The following is an 18,202-nucleotide window of genomic DNA, read 5'->3' on the forward strand; positions in this document are numbered from 1 at the left end:
TTCGTTTCGCTTTGTTAATTATCTAGTTGAGCAATTTTATGATAAATCGTGACAAGTTGCATTGGGTCAGTGGTTATTAATAACCGTCTGGTATACGGTTTAGATTGCTTTATAATCAATGTTTAATCCCTCAAATATTGTGTATTGATTAACGTTTTTATCTCTCTCTCTCTCTCTCTCTCCCTCTCTCTTTCCCTTCATCTTCTCTCTCTTTCGCTGTATGCGGCGATCTATATATCTATATTTCTTTCTTTATCTCTCTACTCTACCTATCTATCTATCTTTCTATATATCTGTTACTCTATCTGTCTATCTATTTTTCTTTCTTTATCTCTCTACTCTATGTATCGATATATCCTACTATCTATCTATCAATGCCACAGGCCTCAATGGACTTCACCGGCATCCCAGTGGACAAAGGTACGTGATTTCTTCTGTTATTATTATTTATTTATTAATTATCAAATTTGTGTGAAAACATGTGTTGAACAAATAAGGTATTCAAAATTATACTGTTACTATATATCTCTCGCCAGGACGGGATCTAAGGAGTCAAAAAGTGTCGTGTTTAGGTTTTACCCCTTTTTTTCGTTCTTCTTTTTTTCCGAAATTTGATATAATATTACAATAATTAACAATGACAAAAATGATATTATCATAATGCTAAGCAAAATTATATAACGGATTGCAAATCACGCTAAAATTAATATTATAGATTTTGTATAACTAACACAATTCGTTTTTCGGTTATACACTATCAAACATTGGTTGTTATCTAGGGGATCTGCATTGGTGAGGAAAACAAACGTATACAAGCGGAAATATCTCCAGAACTCGTTGCTTTGTAGTGGTTATTTCAGTTCGTCTGCAAAGAGTAAAGTTGCTATGAATAATCGATTTTCTATTAGCGAGTTCGTAGAAAAGTGCATGAAACCGCAGACGATTGTTAGCCTGATTTATCTCTTTTTCCTAACTGAATTTAACAAGACATTGCATATAACACATATAATTATAATCTCATGACTAAAGTCATGTTAACATGTAAAGGTTATTCCCAAAATGCTTTCGCTGCTTTAGGCCAGCTGAGTTTTAAACTTGAAAAGATATATAAAGTACACATATTCAATGATGCTCAATATCTATTACTTACATCTCACAGATTCCCTTTAAATTACATTTGTCTTATTTTCTATTTTGTCTGCAGTGCTTGAATTCTTCACCGATCCCGAACAGAGGCGGAAGTGGAACAAGAAGTCGCCAACATTCGAGGTTTTGGAAGAGAAGGAAGACTTCAAAGTCGTCTACACGTAAGTAACCACCCCCCCCCTGCCCCTCCCCTGTCCCCCATCCCATCTCCCAGGCGCGGATCCAGGATTTCTTAGGGGGGGGGGCCCACTTTTTTTTTTTTGGTCCGAAAAAAAAATCGTAACGACTCAGCCAGCCGCTAAATAAGCGGGGGGGGGGGGGGGGGGGGGGGGGGGGGGGGGGGGGGGGGGGAAAGAGGACACTTTTTTTTTTTCTCGAAATTTGAAAATATGACATTTTGTTCCGTTGGGGGGGGGTGAGGTCACCTTTTTTAGGTCAGCCATTGGCATATTTTTTTTTTTTTTTTTTAATTAAAAAAAAAAAAAAAAAAAAAAATCACAGATAAGGGGGGGGGGGGGGGGGGGGGGTTGCTCCAAAATACACACATAAAAAACCGAAGGGGGGAGGGTCAACCCCCTAACCCCCTCCCCCCCTTCCGTACGTGCCTACTCGTCTGAAAATAGTTTTTCCCCTCCCGCGCGAAGCGCGGAAGCTTTTACGTTTCATCAAATCATTAGAAAAAGAAGACGATTCCTTGTACAGTTTTTACTCTTAATCCTCGTTCATTCATCCCCCTCTCCCGCGCAAAGCTCGCAAGCTTTTACGTTTCATTAAATCATTAGAGAAAGAAGACGATTCATTGTACCGTTCTCGACTCTTAATCCTCATCTGAATTCAGTTTTCCCCTCCTCCCTCCCACACGAAGCGCGGAAGCTTGTACGTTTCATTAAATCATTAGAGAAAGAAGACGATTCGTTGTACCGTTCTCGAAAATAATCCTCGTCTGAATACAGATTTTACGTTTCATTAAATCATTAGCGAAGTAAGACGATTCGTTTTACCGTTATGACTTTTAATCCTTGTCTAAATTCAGTTTTCCCCCTCCCCCGCGAAGCGCGGAAGCTTTTACGTTTCATTAAATCATTAAAAAAAGAAGACGATTCGTTGTACTGTTCTCGACTCTTAATCCTTGTCTAAATTCAGTTTTCCCCCCGCTTCGACGTTTCATTTAATTTTTAGAGAATGAAGACGATTCGTTGTACCGTTCTCGACTCTTAATCCTTGTCTGAATTTCAAATATGTTCTTTGTCTATTCCCTTTTCTTCCTACGACCTCTTCCTTTACACTCCTCTCTTTTTTAGCCGGCGTTTATTGGGGGACCACCCCACCGCCCCCTACGCGCCTGCTGTCAGATGAACATATGTTGATACCTTGTCCGCCCCGGAAGCTCAGGGGTTTAAGGTTTTAATTTACGATCAGATTAGCATTCAGGGGTCCGCCTTAGCGCCCTAGACGGGGTCCAGGGGGCAGAGCCCCGGAAGTTCAGGAGTTTAGGCATTTAATTACGGTCAGATGAGCATTATTTTGATACCTAATTGTTACAATGGCAGGTCACTAATTGGCTTGGGGTTCAGGGGGCGGAGCCCCGGAATCTTAAGGGTTTTAGGCGCTCAATTCCGGTCAGATGAGTATCAAGGGGTCCGCCTAAGGGCTCTTGGTTGGGTCCAGGGGCAGAGCCCCCAGAAGCTCAGGGGTTTTAGGCGTTTAATTACGGTCATATGAGCATTTTTGATACCTTATTATTTGTGACACTAGCAGGACACTATTTGGCGTGGGGTCCAGGGGCAGAGCCCCCAGAAATCAGGGGTTTTAGGCATTAAATGACCGTCATATGAGCATCTAAGGGCCCGCCTTAGGGCCCTAGGTGGAATCCAGGGGGCAGAGCATATTTTGATACCCCATTATAATGTGACACAGGCAGTTAACTATTTTTTCTTTCTCGCTCTCTTTCTTTCTATTTTTCTTTAATATACTTTTTCAAAGAAAGTGTGGGGGGAGGGGCTCGAGGATCCCGATCCCCGCCGTTCCGCAGGCCCTGATATGTAGGCATCTCAAGAAGCATTTTCTTGCCTGGCTGTAAATTTCGGAATTTGTCATTTTCTAACAAACGCATGAAGTGAGGAAAATTATCATTTCAGCATTATTTGTTAACCACCGTTATGGAATTATAAATAAACCACGTTTGAATTCTATTTCTCCAACCCCCCCCCCCCCCCCCCCTCCCCTATCAGTATGCCAGTGCCCCCCCCCCCCCTCCGATCTACACCTTGTTGGCGGGAAAATTGCAACTGATATCCCTTACCTTTCTTCATTCTCTTTTTTTTTCCTTTCCCTTTCTCTCCTTTTTCACTTTCCCTTCCCTTCCTTATCTCTCTTTTAGGTTTGCTGGGGAGGGGAAGGGCACGGTCATTTTGGTCCCCAACCCGCTCCACACATTGTTGGCGGGATTAACCGCAACTGATCTCCGCTTCTTTTCTCCCTTTTTTTTTTTCTTCCTCTTTTTATTCCCTTTTAGCTCTCCTCTTTTCCTTTTCCTTCCTTCTCTCTTTTTTTTAGCGGGGACGGGGGGGGGGAGGCTATAGGTCTTTTGCCCCCCCCCCCCTCGATCCACAACTTGTTGGCGGGAAAATTGCAACTGATATCCCCCTTCTTTTCTTTTCTTCTTCCTATTTTGTCCTTCCCTTTATCTCCTCATTATATTTTTTCTTTCCCTTTCCTTCCTTCTCTTTATTTTTTTTTATGGGGGGGGGGGGGAAGGGGGAGGCAAGTCCTCCCCCCCCCCCCAATCTCCTTCTTCCCTCTTTTCTTTTCTTCTTCCTCTTCTTTGTTTCCCTTTCTCTCCTCTTTCCCTTCTTTTCCTTCTCTCTCTCTTTTTTTTTTTTTTTTGCGGGGGGGGGGGGGGCCAAGGCACGCTCGGCCCCCCCCCCCCTGGATCCGCGCCTGCCATCTCCAGCCCCTTCCTCAACCTCCTTTCGGTGTTTACAGGCTGCAGTTGTTTGTTAATAAAAGAATATTGTTATTCTTATTATGTTTACTAAACATTACGATTATTTGTATAATCTATGATATTATAATTCCATTGTTATTATTATTATTTTTATCATTGTTATTTGTATTATTATCGTCATCATTATCAACATCAGTATCGTTATTATTATAATTAATATTATTATTTTTCAATAGTTTATTACTTAATTTTTTATTAATTTATTAAATGCGAATCGGTATTGAAAAACGGTGTGGAATCAATATGTTGCCAATTTAATGATCTTCATATTTGTATTAAATCATCAAAGAACGTCTGACATCGAACCCCCTAGTTGCTACACAAAACTGAATACACTATGTGCAGAAATATTCTTGTTCCGATAATGCATGCGGTATTATTCCATCGGGGTATGACTCAAAAGTGATTGAATCAAACCACAGAAGAAGGGAAATTGTCCTGAGCAGGTTAATACACTGAAAGAGAATGAACATTTATTGTGGTCTGTAACCGTAGATTCGCTCTATAGATCTCATTTTTGAAAGTTTACCGCATACACGCGTATGATTATACGGCATCGAGTCGTGGAAGAAATGTAACAAGATATCATAAAGGCAAGGCCTTGTGAAAATTGTTTTAGCCATTTTACTTTAACGATTGTTCTGCCCTAAACCGCGAAAATACATCGGCTTTCATTGGAAAGGGAGGAGGAAGGGAGAGAGAGTGGATGTACAGCCAGTGTTCGGATTAATTAAGGATAAAGTTGGGTTTTGGGGCCCCGTCTAATAAACAGATTAATCGCAACTTATAATAATAATAATAATAATAATAATCCGGTTTTTTATATAGCGCTCAATACACCGATCCAACGATGTACCTAAGCGCTTTACAGATATATTATTATCAATCGCAACTATAAACATAAGATATATGGACTGCAAACTTGTGATTGATTAGAGGACTTACGATTGATTCGGATCAATGAGACGGGGCCATGGCCATGCCATTTCATTGTTAAAGAGATTGCCTTTGAACGTATTGGGAAAAGTTGATTTGCTGTGATATTCTATAATCATCAAACTGTTGAGAAATTGTCTCCTTGCCGAAAATCACATGCACAAGCTGAAGCACTGCACACAGAAATGAATATGTCGAACTTCAACTCACATTGATAACAAGTTTCGTGTCATATTCCGAATATCAATACATTTAAAGTGCAATCCTTTGCAAGGGGTTTCCATACTCTGTAATATTTATTTTCACAATGTTATACAAATTATGAGAAAGCTCAATTATTATTGTTGTCCTTTCACAACTCATTATTATCTTTAGGACTTGGAATCATTAAAATGTTCTGAAATTTACCCCGGCTGATTTGCAGAGAGAAATGCAACAGAGGTACTAGGCCTCGCACCCCTCCCCCTACACACACACACACATGGGAAACTCTGGCCCAAATCTAAAGCTATTTCTTGTCATATTTAAAACATGAGGACATCTTAATAGTAATCGTTTCCTGGGGACCTTTTTGAAATCTTGATGCTCATCCACTACTAGCATGAAACGTATGGGAAAACTCACACATATTTTTTTCAACTTTATGAACTTAGCCTTCTCTTTAAGGCTGCAATATCGTACTAGCGGTCATTCAGAGATGTACCCAGTGCACCCGTACTCGGCCCCTGCAAGAACCGTGGCTCATTACACGCAAACCACTCGTTCCATCCACCAAGCATGCAGGGGCGGGGTTTGATCTCCCGTGCTGGTCCAACTGTTCATATGTGACTGGGCGTGCATTAAAACTATATTAAAATGGCGGGACAGACTCTTTTCTTTTCACTGTGAGTTCAAGGTTCGCATTCCACCGGGGTCGGTTGCAGATTCCTTAAGAAACGAAAGTCGGTTAGGGCTGGCAATATTGATGGAATTTGATACAAGCCTGTGGATGTGATTTCCCCGTTCTTTTGTATGGTGAATGTTTAGAAAACAAACAGGATAAGAAGTGCCATTGTCCGCCATTTTAGCAGCTGGCGCGTAGTCTTATAGGTCAGACAGTTATCTGTAGGTTACAATAGACCTGGACCCTGTTTCATAAAACTTGATATCAATAACAAGTTAAAAGCTACTGTTATAAGCTACTGAAATCATGGCATCTGATTGGCTGAGAGCAAATTTGTCATAGAAATTTAGCATTTGTTATAGATAAAAGGTTTTATGAAACGGTCCCCAGGGGAGTGTTTCACAAAGACTTAGATCGACTTTAAGTTGGACTTCACTATGACAGGCCGTTCATGCAACTAGTTGCTCTCACCATTATGTTATTTAGATGTTATATTTACCTCCAATAATTAATTATCAACTAATGTAAATGATGTAGATTTGGGACCATGATTTGGACGTCCCATCAGAGACCAATGCCAGTGAAATGGTGAGAGCAAAACAGTGGCATGAACGGCCTGCCATAGTTAGGTCCAACTTAAAGTCAATCTTAGTTTTTATGAACCCCCCACCCCCCCCCCCCCCCCCCCCCCCCCCTCGTTAATAAAAATAGTAATGTATTTCAAATTATGCATGATTCTCTGTAGAACTCTGTAGAACTTCCTCTATGAAAGAGGATACCTGCAATACATACTGGCATCTCTTTAGATAGAATCCGCTTTGCATACACTAGCTCTTGCTATGTCTGGCAACCCCTTGGCAATCTTTTCAGTTGCCAACATAATTATTTTCTTCAATAAGTAGGCCTATGCATAAGATTGGTAAACATATATTTTGCATGAAATCACTGGGACTCAGTAATTGCTAAACTCTAATAGGCCATTTTCATAGGGTAATCAAATTTAATGCACACATTGCTTAATTCGTTACAAATTATTTAATTCACTTGCAACGAATAATTGTATTTCAATAATCAGAAAACGTATTGCATATAATCAATGGCTGCTTTGGCGAGACAAATATTATGGATTGCCTTACCTATCAACTCGTAATATATCTAATTCGCATTCTGAATATTGAAATACAATTATTCGTAACAAGTGAACTCAAGGATTTATAACTAGGCACTTAACACAGATTTGTGCATCAAATTTGATAACATAACGAAAATGACATATTGCTGAGTGTTAACTTGACACTTAACGTTTTATTATTTAGATACATTCAAGAGCTGAAACATATGTGTGTCTACATTTTGACTATTTCCGTATTTACATGCGCATAGAAAAAAAAACCTTACGAAGCGTACTTAGTTATGCATGTAGATGTATCATATTCCAGAGAGCATAATATTTATTTAGCTTAAATGGCCTATTAAAGATATTAACAGTCACTCCTTGATACAGTGTATAAATATGTTTGACAGGTCTGAGAAGGAAACAAAAGATCATATTTATTTTATTGATTTCGTATATAATTGGCGAGGAAACATTAGTCTGACAATATCAGGAAGAATTGTTTTAATTATATTACCAATCTACTTACTACATGTCATGTACGAAGAGGCGTTTGACTGCTATTGCATTTTCTAGCATTGTGCGGTTCCAACCCCCCCCCCCCCCTCAACCCCTCCGCCTTTTTCGGAGTTTCCAAAGAAAATTCAATCATATTTTATTTCCAAAGCTTAGATCTACTTGAAGAACAGGACCCAATCCCATCCCTTTCCCCTTTATCAATGTCTTTAAACGAATATATATTTTGTTTGGTTTCTAAATTGTATATGTATTGGATACGCCTATACTAGCGTTGCAAACACTATTGGATCCCAATTAGACGCCCACTATTGGGCCCTGTTTCATAAAACTTGATATCGATAACAAGTTACAAGCTACTGTTATAAGCTACTGAAATCAAGGCATCTGATTGGCTGAGAGCAAATTTGTCATAGAAGTTTAGCATTTGTTATAGAAAATAAGTTTCAGGAAACGTTCTCCAGGATTATTTCAGGCATAAGATTATGGTTGGTAATTGACACAATTTACAGTGGTTTATTCATCTTTCAATAACGTAACGTCATACAGATGAATCAAATGTAAGTACCTACAGAGCAAACATTATTGATTTAGGCTTGTTTTTGTTTGATTTATTCGAACCACTCAATCGTCATTCATAGTATAATATGGATAAATCACTATAGAGACAGTTTCCTTGATTTTTAAAAACATTGACCAAGTACTTCAAGTGTTTTTCTGTCAAAAACCTGAACCATTTCAAGGACAAAATCTGAGGGCGATTGTCTATTTTAGTTGTGACGATTCTGAAGTGTATTATTTGTGAAGCACTCGAACCCATCCTGTCTCCCACGTAACTCCGCTTGCGTTTGAAAACAACATACTTGGCCACTGTCCAAGCTGAACATATTTAATTTGACGTTGTGTTTACGATACGACGCTCTTTTCATTGTCATTAAATTATTAGAGACTTTTAGATTTACACGTCGACATAGTGGACTGCTAAGTGTGACGTCCTTTTAAGGCAATGACGGTGCCTTAAAAGGAAGTCACATTGCATTAAAAGGACGTCCACTATGTCGACGTGCAAATCTAAAAGTCCCTACTAATCAATTAACCGAGGGGGTACTCGCCCACCCCCCCCCCCCCCCATCCTCACTCTCAGTTTACCCAAATGTTTATTTTTTGTCTGCGAATTCTCGATTTCTTATCGAGTTTACTTTTTGTTTCATTTGTTGACGCTGCAAATACACTAAGCAATAGTTGATTGTAGCACTGTTTAGCTTCCACCGTTTAATTATTTTTTAAAATATTTGTTGCAAGGGTAATTTGTGTAGGTAACGTGTCCGAGCTTCAAAGAAAACATTGCTATTCCATAGTAGATGTATTTCTCATAAGTGTTTGATTCTTTCACTAATGCTAATTGATATTTGCTGATGTATAAGTCTTTCATCTTAATGGTCACCTTGCAGAGTATTCAAGATGCCAACCGCCTGCGATGATCGTGATGTTGTCCAATGCTGCGTAGTAAGATCAGATGAAGAACCCATCCGCCATACCATCCTCTACAAGAGCTGCAATCACCCGAGCAAACCACCCACCAGCAAGGGACACATAAGGTTTGTAATGGTAGATATAAGAAATTCATTATCACAATATGAACCACCACCTAACAATATAGACACATAAGGTTTGTAGTGGTAGATACAAGACTTTCATTATCACAATATGAACCACGACCTAACAACATTGTTACATAAGGTTTGTAATGGTAGATATAAGACACTAAATACACAATATTAACACCAACCTAACAATATAGACACATAAGGTTTGTAGTGGTTGATATAAGACACTAAATATCATAGTATGAATAATCACCTAACAAAATAGATTAATAAGGTTTGTAGTGGAAGATATAATAAAGACATTAAACATCACAATGTGAACAACCACATTAAACACAATGGACACATAAGTTTGGTAGTGGTATATATATATATATATGACATTAAATATCTCATTACCTAATGGACACATAAGATTTGTATTGGTAAACATAAGGTAGTACTATAATGTTTGTCATGGTAGACGTAGCTTTTGTCAGGAAGACATAACGTTTAACCCTTAGACATAACAGAGTATCAGCTAATGACGTAAAAGCACTCTGCAACACCATCCTTAACAAATATCTCTATCATCTGATCAAACCCCCAACAGCTGAGGAGTGATGACATAAGGCTTGAATAAGAAACATGATATTTGTAATGATTGCCATTTATAAGGTCTGTCTTGTACACCAGATATATAACCATCAAACAACGTAAAAGTACAAAAATACTATTAAATTTCACGAACAAATCACCCAACAACAAATAGCAAGTGATATTTGTAATCGGATTTGTAATAGTAAACATAGGGCTTCTCTGATAGCCGTAAAACGTTATAGAGCAAAAACAAAACACATAAGATTTGTATTTGTACACAAAGTTTCAACTTACGCATTCAAGATAGCATCAGGAAACGATGTATATACAATACTGAATCACCAGAGAAAACCATCAATTAAAATACGGTACACGTACATTTCTAACTGGATATATAATTATAAAATGCGTGTGGGAGTGTCATAATATAAGCAAAAAAAGGAACAAAGAAACAACAAAGGAAACATTTTAAAGGAATTGGGTATCTTTGTCTCAGATTCTAAACAAAATTCTGGAGTTAGATCATGCTACAATAATAATTATAAACCTTTAAGTCACTCAGTCACTATCACGATATTTATGATTGGAATACGAAATTTCAAAAACTGTTATCCCAACAGTTTTTATAACACTGCAGTCTATTCTTGGGGGAAATGAGTATGGTAAAACTGGTCACTTAAACATTTTTACTTTTTTGATGCACTTCATGATCATTTTGGAGTGCACTTTTTTCAGGGCTTCAATATTACACCACATCACAGACACATGATAACAAATAGTGCCATGCATATCAGATTTAACATTGTTAAACGATGCCTTTAAGGTTTGTAATCGTAACAAATATCAACTTGTAAAATATGTAATACTAATTAGCCTGCCTCTCACATGATGTTTGTCTTTGCAGGGCTGATGTCGGTGTAATGGGCATTGTGATCAGACCTAAGGAGGGCGATGAGGTCGCGACCCACGTGACCTGGGTAGGTCAGGTCAATCTCAAAGGATGGATGCCCAAGATGATGGTCAACAAGGTCACGGTCGGCTACCCAGTATCGCTTTATGACGACATCAACACGGTAAAGTTTATGAAAATAGCGAGCAGGGACCTGTTGCATAAGACTTACCATTAATGGTGCCTACCATGGTAACATTGCTCAACAGCCAATCAAAATCAAGTATTCCATGGAAGTTACCATTGATGGCTAAGTAAGTGACAAGTTTTATGCAACGGGACCCTGGCGATATTTCGCACTTGTCTTCTCCTTTTCCCTCTTGTTCATTCTCTTTCTGTGTAGCTCTCTACTGCTTACTCCCACCCCATCTCTCTCTCTCTCTCTCTCTCTACCCATCTATCTTAATCTCCCTCTCTCTTCGTTTGTTGCTCATACCCATAACCTTCTTTTGTGGTGACTTTGCCTGGTGCTGGAACCCTCAACTACCACCAAGTTTGAGTGTAGGTTATATTTTGCATACTGCATGATAATTGTAATAAAAGTCGCCTGTGGCAGACCACTGGTTGCTCTATTCATTTACCAAAGCAGGCAAAAAGTTCGAGACAAACTTGTGATTTGAGGTTTTAGATTGGATTGAAAAAGATTTTTTGATTAAAGCAATTGAGAAAGGTTGACCAGGTAGGAAATAAATATTGATATATAATGTGAGGTTTTGGAATCATCTAAATTATACGACATTTGTCAAGTTTTCCTGAAAGTCACATGGGCCGCGCGCAGAAATGGGACTATACAACATGTGGCAAATAAACGCCGTCCACACCCTTAGCTGTTCCTTGCCATATCTTGAATACGAGGGCATGTGAACAGCAATCCTTTTCAGGGGAAAACTTTTGTACGATACCCTTCGACACTAACATGATATAGAATGACAAATCTCACAAATTCGTTTTTCACATTTCCCGGAACTTCTTTTTAATGGTTTCCATCCAATATTCTCACCAATTCACTTTCTCCCCACAGTACTGGAAGAAGTTGACGGGGCAGGATAAGAAGGAGAAGAAGGACGGCAAGGCAGAAGGTGAAGAGGAGAACAAAGAAGAGGAAGGAGAAGCCAAGCCCGAAGAGGAGGTACCTGCCGAGAACGGGGAAGCCGAACCGGAAAAGGCCGAGGAGAAGGCCGAGGAGAAAGCCGAAGAGACGAACGCCGAAGAAAAGAAGGAGGAAGCGGCATCAGAGGACAAACCCGCCTCAGATGAGAAACCCGCCGAAGAGGGCGCTGCCACTGAAACAGCAGAATAGGATTTCTTCAAGCAAGAAGGGAAAATGATTAGAGAGAGAGAAAGAGAAAGTTTTATCAAATTGGACATTTTTTCAAACACATACCCGATGTTTGATTTGTTTGCTTGGAGAGCGTTACTTGTTTATTGATGATATTTAAATGATGCGTTCTTACTTTTAACGTATATAGTTCTCTATCACCGCTGTATGATGTAGTTAAGTTACGTTTCCCACAAGTAGATAAGTGGCAAGAGAGAATTACATGCTTCTTGATGTGAACGCAGATTTCTCATGTTCGTCGTGTGTAAACGCACACTTCGTCACCCCTCCCTTTGTTACGTCAATACAGGGGGTTAATTCTTGATTCTTTTGTCCATTGCACACTGGGCGTCATTTCGTTTGCGTCAGTCGAACCTGCAATGGCAATTAGCTCATACGCCAGGAACTAAACGCAACGTTTGCGCTGTTCACTTTCCATGCACATGCTGTAAGCTAGCGCCCTCACACGGTGCGTCAAAAACCACGGTAATCGCTGACGCAACCTTGCGTCATCAAAGAGACAACTCGTGTGCATCGGGCGTTAGACTCGTAATAGACGAATATATTGATTTTGACACGATCATGAAGCAAATTGCCTAAACTACGCTAATGACAAATGGAAAGAGAATAATGCCATACCATTTTGCTGTTTGTGAATGGGAAATCGTCAGATCTTTCTGTAGATAATACAAATTTTAAAAAAATTGGTTGTTGATAAAGTTCAGTTTGCCTGGCTTTAATTCTTTTCTTCCAATTTTCTGTGAGTTATTACAACAAAGACTAGGCCTATATCCATTTTCCTAAGTAGGATACTAAACATAAAACACAAAAAGGAGAAATAGATAGCTTTACAAAGGTTTTCATAGACTTGTGATAAACGTGGAGAAAAAAGCATTAGTCAGAATGTTTGGAGTTTTTACAGTGAGATTATTCTGCTAGAAAGTGATCGTTTTTGTAATTTTTTTTTTCATTAACGACAGGAATGGTGCCTTGTGTTTGGTTTACAATGGTAAGGGTAAAACCAAAATGTGTTTCTCTCATTTTACGGCTTCCGGTGTACATATTCTTTTATTCACTTTTTTTAATCTTCTTTTTGTTTGACAAATATATTCAAACATATAAACATTGAAATTAGGAGGTTTAGGGAGAATATACGTATGATATCGAACGTAATATTAACTAGTCGTGGTATTTTCTAGCATACTAAGCAAAGAGAATTGTTAATAACTGTTAAGATTGTCATAATGTTAGACTAAACGTCATTTTTACCAAGCAGAAGTCTGTTAATTGATGTACATTTACCACATAAATCATATTTATGACACCCAGTATAGGCCTACTTATCATTATAATTATACCCGACTACTTTTTCAAGTAACATCACGACTGGTGCTAAAAATTTACGTTTAGATTTTTATGACAGTATAACAAGAGAATATAACCAGAGTTTCCCCGCAAATAGCAGACACCCCCCCCCCCCCCCCCCCCCGCTTATTAGCAAAGAAGGGCATCTTTTCGATATTTTTTAATGAAACGGCGATATCATTGTTTTCGAGCCATTTTGTGAAGGAAAAAAAATCGTAGTTTAATCAGCCAGAAACAACCCTCAAACCTGAGAAATGTTATTCTATCATTCTCCAAAAAAAGAGATTCTCCTTGATTTTGCCTTACAAACATGACATTATCGGGACAAACATGGCGCCAAATTTATTTCTATTTTCTACGAACTATATAAGCTATATCAAACATAAGTAGCAAGCATAATATATAAAATCCTACTGTGTACACAAATTTGGTTATTCATTCTGCATATTGAGAACGAAACATCTGCAATAGATAGCATTTTGCATGTACAAACTATGTGAAGTACTACAAATCATTAGGGCTAGTAATAACGTAAAGTTAACCATCCTATGAAAGCAAAGCCATGATGAGGCATGTATTGGGTTGATTAATGGTATCCTGTATAGGGACCACTTTTTTAATAAACAACAACAGCATTCTCAGTGTTACTCAAGACGACCGCTGTACATTCCGTTTCATATGTGAGCAAAAATCAGAAATTGTCAACAAAGTTGTCATCAGATGATCAGACCTAATATTACTATAATTATAGAATGTTATTCTAATACGCATTAGGTGGTCAGAACATAGAGAAAGACAGAAGAAGAAAACCAAACTGCTATGCATATGAAAGTACCATGTTGCCACGCAAGTTGCTTCCGTTGTTTTAAGCGTCTCATATTGTGTTTTATGTTTATATTTTACTTTTTATACCTATCACCGTACTTCCGTCTTCGATTTCATTTTTATTTCCGTTTTTTATTTTTATTTTTTCATAACCGTATTAATGACCAAAGCTTGCCATAACGAGGGTCTAAAGAGTACTGAAGTGCTAACGCCATGTTCGCGCAATTTGTCGTCGATGAATGGTTCCAAACAACAGAGCCTGCGCATGAGGTTCACTGCGAAATCATCCAAGCAACGGACTGGAGCAAGGCAAATTCAGTGTTTGGTGATCGCCGCCACGTTGTTCAGCGCAAAATTGTTTGGACCCAGCATGCAACCTTGACAGCTTGGCTATTATGACGTCACACTTTGGTACTCTCTATCGTTTAGGAATAGCGATGTAACATTCAGCACGGCCTCAAGTGTTAAGTTCCGTTACGATTAGAATTCGCATTCGGTATATCAACATTAATCGTTGTTAAAACGGTGTATGTTAAAAGTGCTTTATGTTTTGTGTAAGGGCATATTCTTCTGTGGATATTCTTACATGTAGTTTGTATTTTGCTTTTTTTTGCATGCAACCTGATTGATATGTGTATATACCTTCACCCGACTTATCGCTTATTTATACCGAACGGATATGAATAATGTAACTACTAACTTTAATGTCGTTTGAATGTGAGTGAGCTCGTGATGGATCATGGGTAATGTGAATGGGCATTTGAGTGTGAACGTGGGCGAGAGAGGGCTGGAGGAAAGTATTATTTAATATTGCATTGGTATAAATGTTAGATAATGTATAATTTTTCTAAAGGGTCTAAGGTTAGAAATGTCTTTGTAGCGGTTTAACAGCTGTCGAGTTAACTGATGACCAAGTAATTAATTCAAAGTTCAGCAATTGCATGTATAACAGTGACTGACATATTATAAAATAAGGTAACAGTTGTAATTTAAGATGAGATTGGAATTATCTTTGAACGTTATTAAAACCATTTAAAATCAGGAAAATACCAGTTCATGATGTTACCAAGACGTATTTCCCGGCGTATCAATATCAACAACACACTTCTATTTGAAGGTAATTTATTATTCATGACAGTGATCTATCAGCATGTGTGATACTAGGAAAGAAGTAGAATGATGTGTGGCTCTAGTTGAGCCATTAATGAGATTTCCAATGGCTGCACATTTTACAGAATGGAACTAAATGTGTCGTTTATTTTGTCACCATTCTTGCAATTAAGTTTAACTTTTAGAAACTTTCGTTTATTACGTTCTTGCTTTTGTTCTGTATTATTACAAGTCTTATTTTAATAGCACTAAAGATATATCTATATATAGACGCAAGATAAAGCATTTGAGACACGTGATAACAAAAAGAAAAAGAGTTGAGTTACATAAAGGCTTTAATGCCACATGGTTGTTACTCCTCACCAGCGCTAAAAGGGGTTATCTCCAATTAAGCCTGATTTGGGGGAAAAAAGCTAGCTCACAAGGCTGTGCATCACCATGCAGCCTGCAGCGTGGTGTGAATAATGACCAGTGGCATTAGAATCCTTTTGCAACTGCAATTCTTATTTATTAATTGACTAATGCTGTGTAACGATGTACATAAATGTATCATATGATGTGCTGGACTGCCATAGTGTACCGTGGTAAAGTTAGTGTTGTATGTGGTAGTCTCTAGTAGTCGCTATCTAGATGTAGTCGTTAGGAAATGCTATTTAACCCTTTCCTTGCCGGAGACCAACTAACGACAAGGATAGGTTTACACAGTATATAGCTTGCTTACTTACAGTACATTGCAATATAGTCAGTATGTATCATTTGACTTTAATTTTTAAAAGACCAACATCGTTGTGATATATAAATATATATATTACAAAAAGAAACCAAGTTATACATTAAGGAATATGTATGTATATTGTTCATAAACATTTCATGTCGATTTTTTTTTGTTCTGCCTGAAAACGTTTCACTGTTGATATATGGACTTCTTTTCTCACTTCATCTGTATTTACCATTGAGTCTTATCGCGCACTTTTGACGAAAGAAAAATTGGAGAAAAATTGAAAAAAAATTAAAGAGGTATACTATAGTGAATAGGTTGTATGTTAGCTGTGTATTATCGCTAGGATGTAGAGAGTTGTTACAGATATCAATTAGCCGTTTTCTATTGCCTATAAACAAAGGGTTACTGGAAAAGAACTGGATTATAAATACTGAATTTATATTATCGTGCAACACGTAATGTTAACTTATAACAAAACGAGACAAAACCCGTCTGCTAACTCACTCATTGTTGTTACTAATGCTATGGTGGTCTGCCAGAAGGGCCAAACTTAAAGTATTGTGATGTTTGTTTTAAATAGTGAAGCAATGTCAATTAAAAAATTCCTATGTTAAAAAATAATATGACTTTGTGTACCTTGTTTCTATGACAGTCACGGTTATCAAATTAGACCACAAACGCACACCACTAATGCTACGGTCACAAAGGTTTGAACGAACGATAATTTCGTACGAATCTCCCTGTTTTTCCATTGTCTTCCCGAATTTCCATTGTCTGAAAATCGTTCGTAGCAGTTCGTAATAGGATTTGTGCCCGAGGCTTTAGGTTAACATATACATGGTTGGAATAATCTTTCTTTACCTCTTTTCATGAAATGAGTGTGACAAAACGATTTATGCTCGATAGATACAGTTTAAATCTTGTCACAGATTTAGTGACCCAACTCTGTGATTTTTTAGATTGATCAATACAGTTCTAAGAGAAGATGTAAACTTTACACATCAAGAATTAATCGTAATTATTGTCAAACCATTTGATGAAGCTGGACCCCGTTTCATAAAACTTGTGATCAATAACAAGTTACAATTACTGTTATAAGCTACCAAAATCGTGGCATTTGATTGGCCGACAGCGAATTTGTCATAGAAATCTATCATTTGTTCTTGATAACAAGCATTATGAAACAGGCCCCAGGTAAAGACAAACTATTCCAACTTTATATTCAACAGTGTGTATTTCTATCAAATGTATGTAATGTATTTCTTATACTGTAGTAAGTTACGTAGTTTAGCAAATGATCCTTGCATGAAGTTGCGTCAGCAATGTGCAATTTATAAATGTTGAAGATCATTTTTTTTCACACAGACGTAGATCCAACTTCATACGAAATGGATTTGTTAAATATGTTTATTGTCTTGATAAGGCTTAATATTAATTAAACTTTCATTCAGATAAGAACTTAAATTTAAATTCAAACTATTGTGCCTTGTGCATTCAAGATGCATATTGTCATGCCACTAGCAATGGTTAAGATACCTGAGACATATATGTACAGAGTATGAATAATGATACAAAATATAGTTTTCTAATCTTCAAAAACACTTTTTATTTCAAGGCAAATTTTTATATAAAGAACAGTTTCTGTTATCCTGCAACAGACAGAGTATAAAGATGATGTTATCCAATGCTATATACACATAATACAATCTTAATCATTTCCATTTGATAAATATGATGTAAATAATAATACACACAAAGTAATCTGCCTGATATTGACATACACAAATATGTCAATTTTGCATATATTACACTATACACATAATAAAATCTTAATCATTTCATTTGATAAATATGATGTAAACAATAATACACACAAAGTAATTATGATATTGACATGCACAAATATGTTAATTTTGCTAGGAAAAAAGCATTTTCTCAACAAGTATCAGAAAATGTTATACATAAAGTAAACAAGGGTAATTTCACGAGACCGTCACAAAGTACAAGTTCACTGATATCCTATTGAACTATGTGTTAAATTAAATACACGCACTTCAAAGAGTTGTCTGCCAATTTGTACTTAAGACCGCTTCGTGGAATGCTACCATGGACTGTAATGAACTAAT

The 18,202-nt window shown here is 37.6% G+C and overlaps 1 protein-coding gene across 1 annotated transcript; it reads left to right on the forward strand.

Annotated features, from left to right (window-relative positions):
- The first annotated feature begins 387 nt into the window (after positions 1 to 387).
- Positions 388 to 16,697, forward strand: LOC585309 (steroidogenic acute regulatory protein, mitochondrial). Its single transcript, XM_030993325.1, has 5 exons — positions 388 to 420; positions 1,205 to 1,307; positions 9,054 to 9,200; positions 10,693 to 10,861; positions 11,759 to 16,697. Exons 1-5 carry the CDS (start codon positions 390 to 392, stop codon positions 12,035 to 12,037), a joined length of 729 nt encoding a protein of 242 aa, XP_030849185.1. The 5' UTR covers positions 388 to 389; the 3' UTR covers positions 12,038 to 16,697.
- Positions 16,698 to 18,202: the final 1,505 nt, after the last annotated feature.

This window comes from Strongylocentrotus purpuratus, unplaced genomic scaffold, assembly GCF_000002235.5.
Source record: "Strongylocentrotus purpuratus isolate Spur 01 unplaced genomic scaffold, Spur_5.0 spur5_scaffold_20, whole genome shotgun sequence".
Classification (NCBI taxonomy): Eukaryota; Metazoa; Echinodermata; class Echinoidea; order Camarodonta; family Strongylocentrotidae; genus Strongylocentrotus; species Strongylocentrotus purpuratus.

What these genes read in the sequence shown, in the direction of transcription:
- LOC585309 (XM_030993325.1), top strand. Translation starts at nt 390, where the DNA reads ATGGACTTCACCGGCATCCCAGTGGACAAAG. An exon ending in CGGCATCCCAGTGGACAAAG is followed by an intron (nt 421 to 1,204) that starts GTACGTGATTTC and finishes TTTTGTCTGCAG; the next exon opens with TGCTTGAATTCTTCACCGAT. An exon ending in TTTATGACGACATCAACACG is followed by an intron (nt 10,862 to 11,758) that starts GTAAAGTTTATG and finishes TTCTCCCCACAG; the next exon opens with TACTGGAAGAAGTTGACGGG.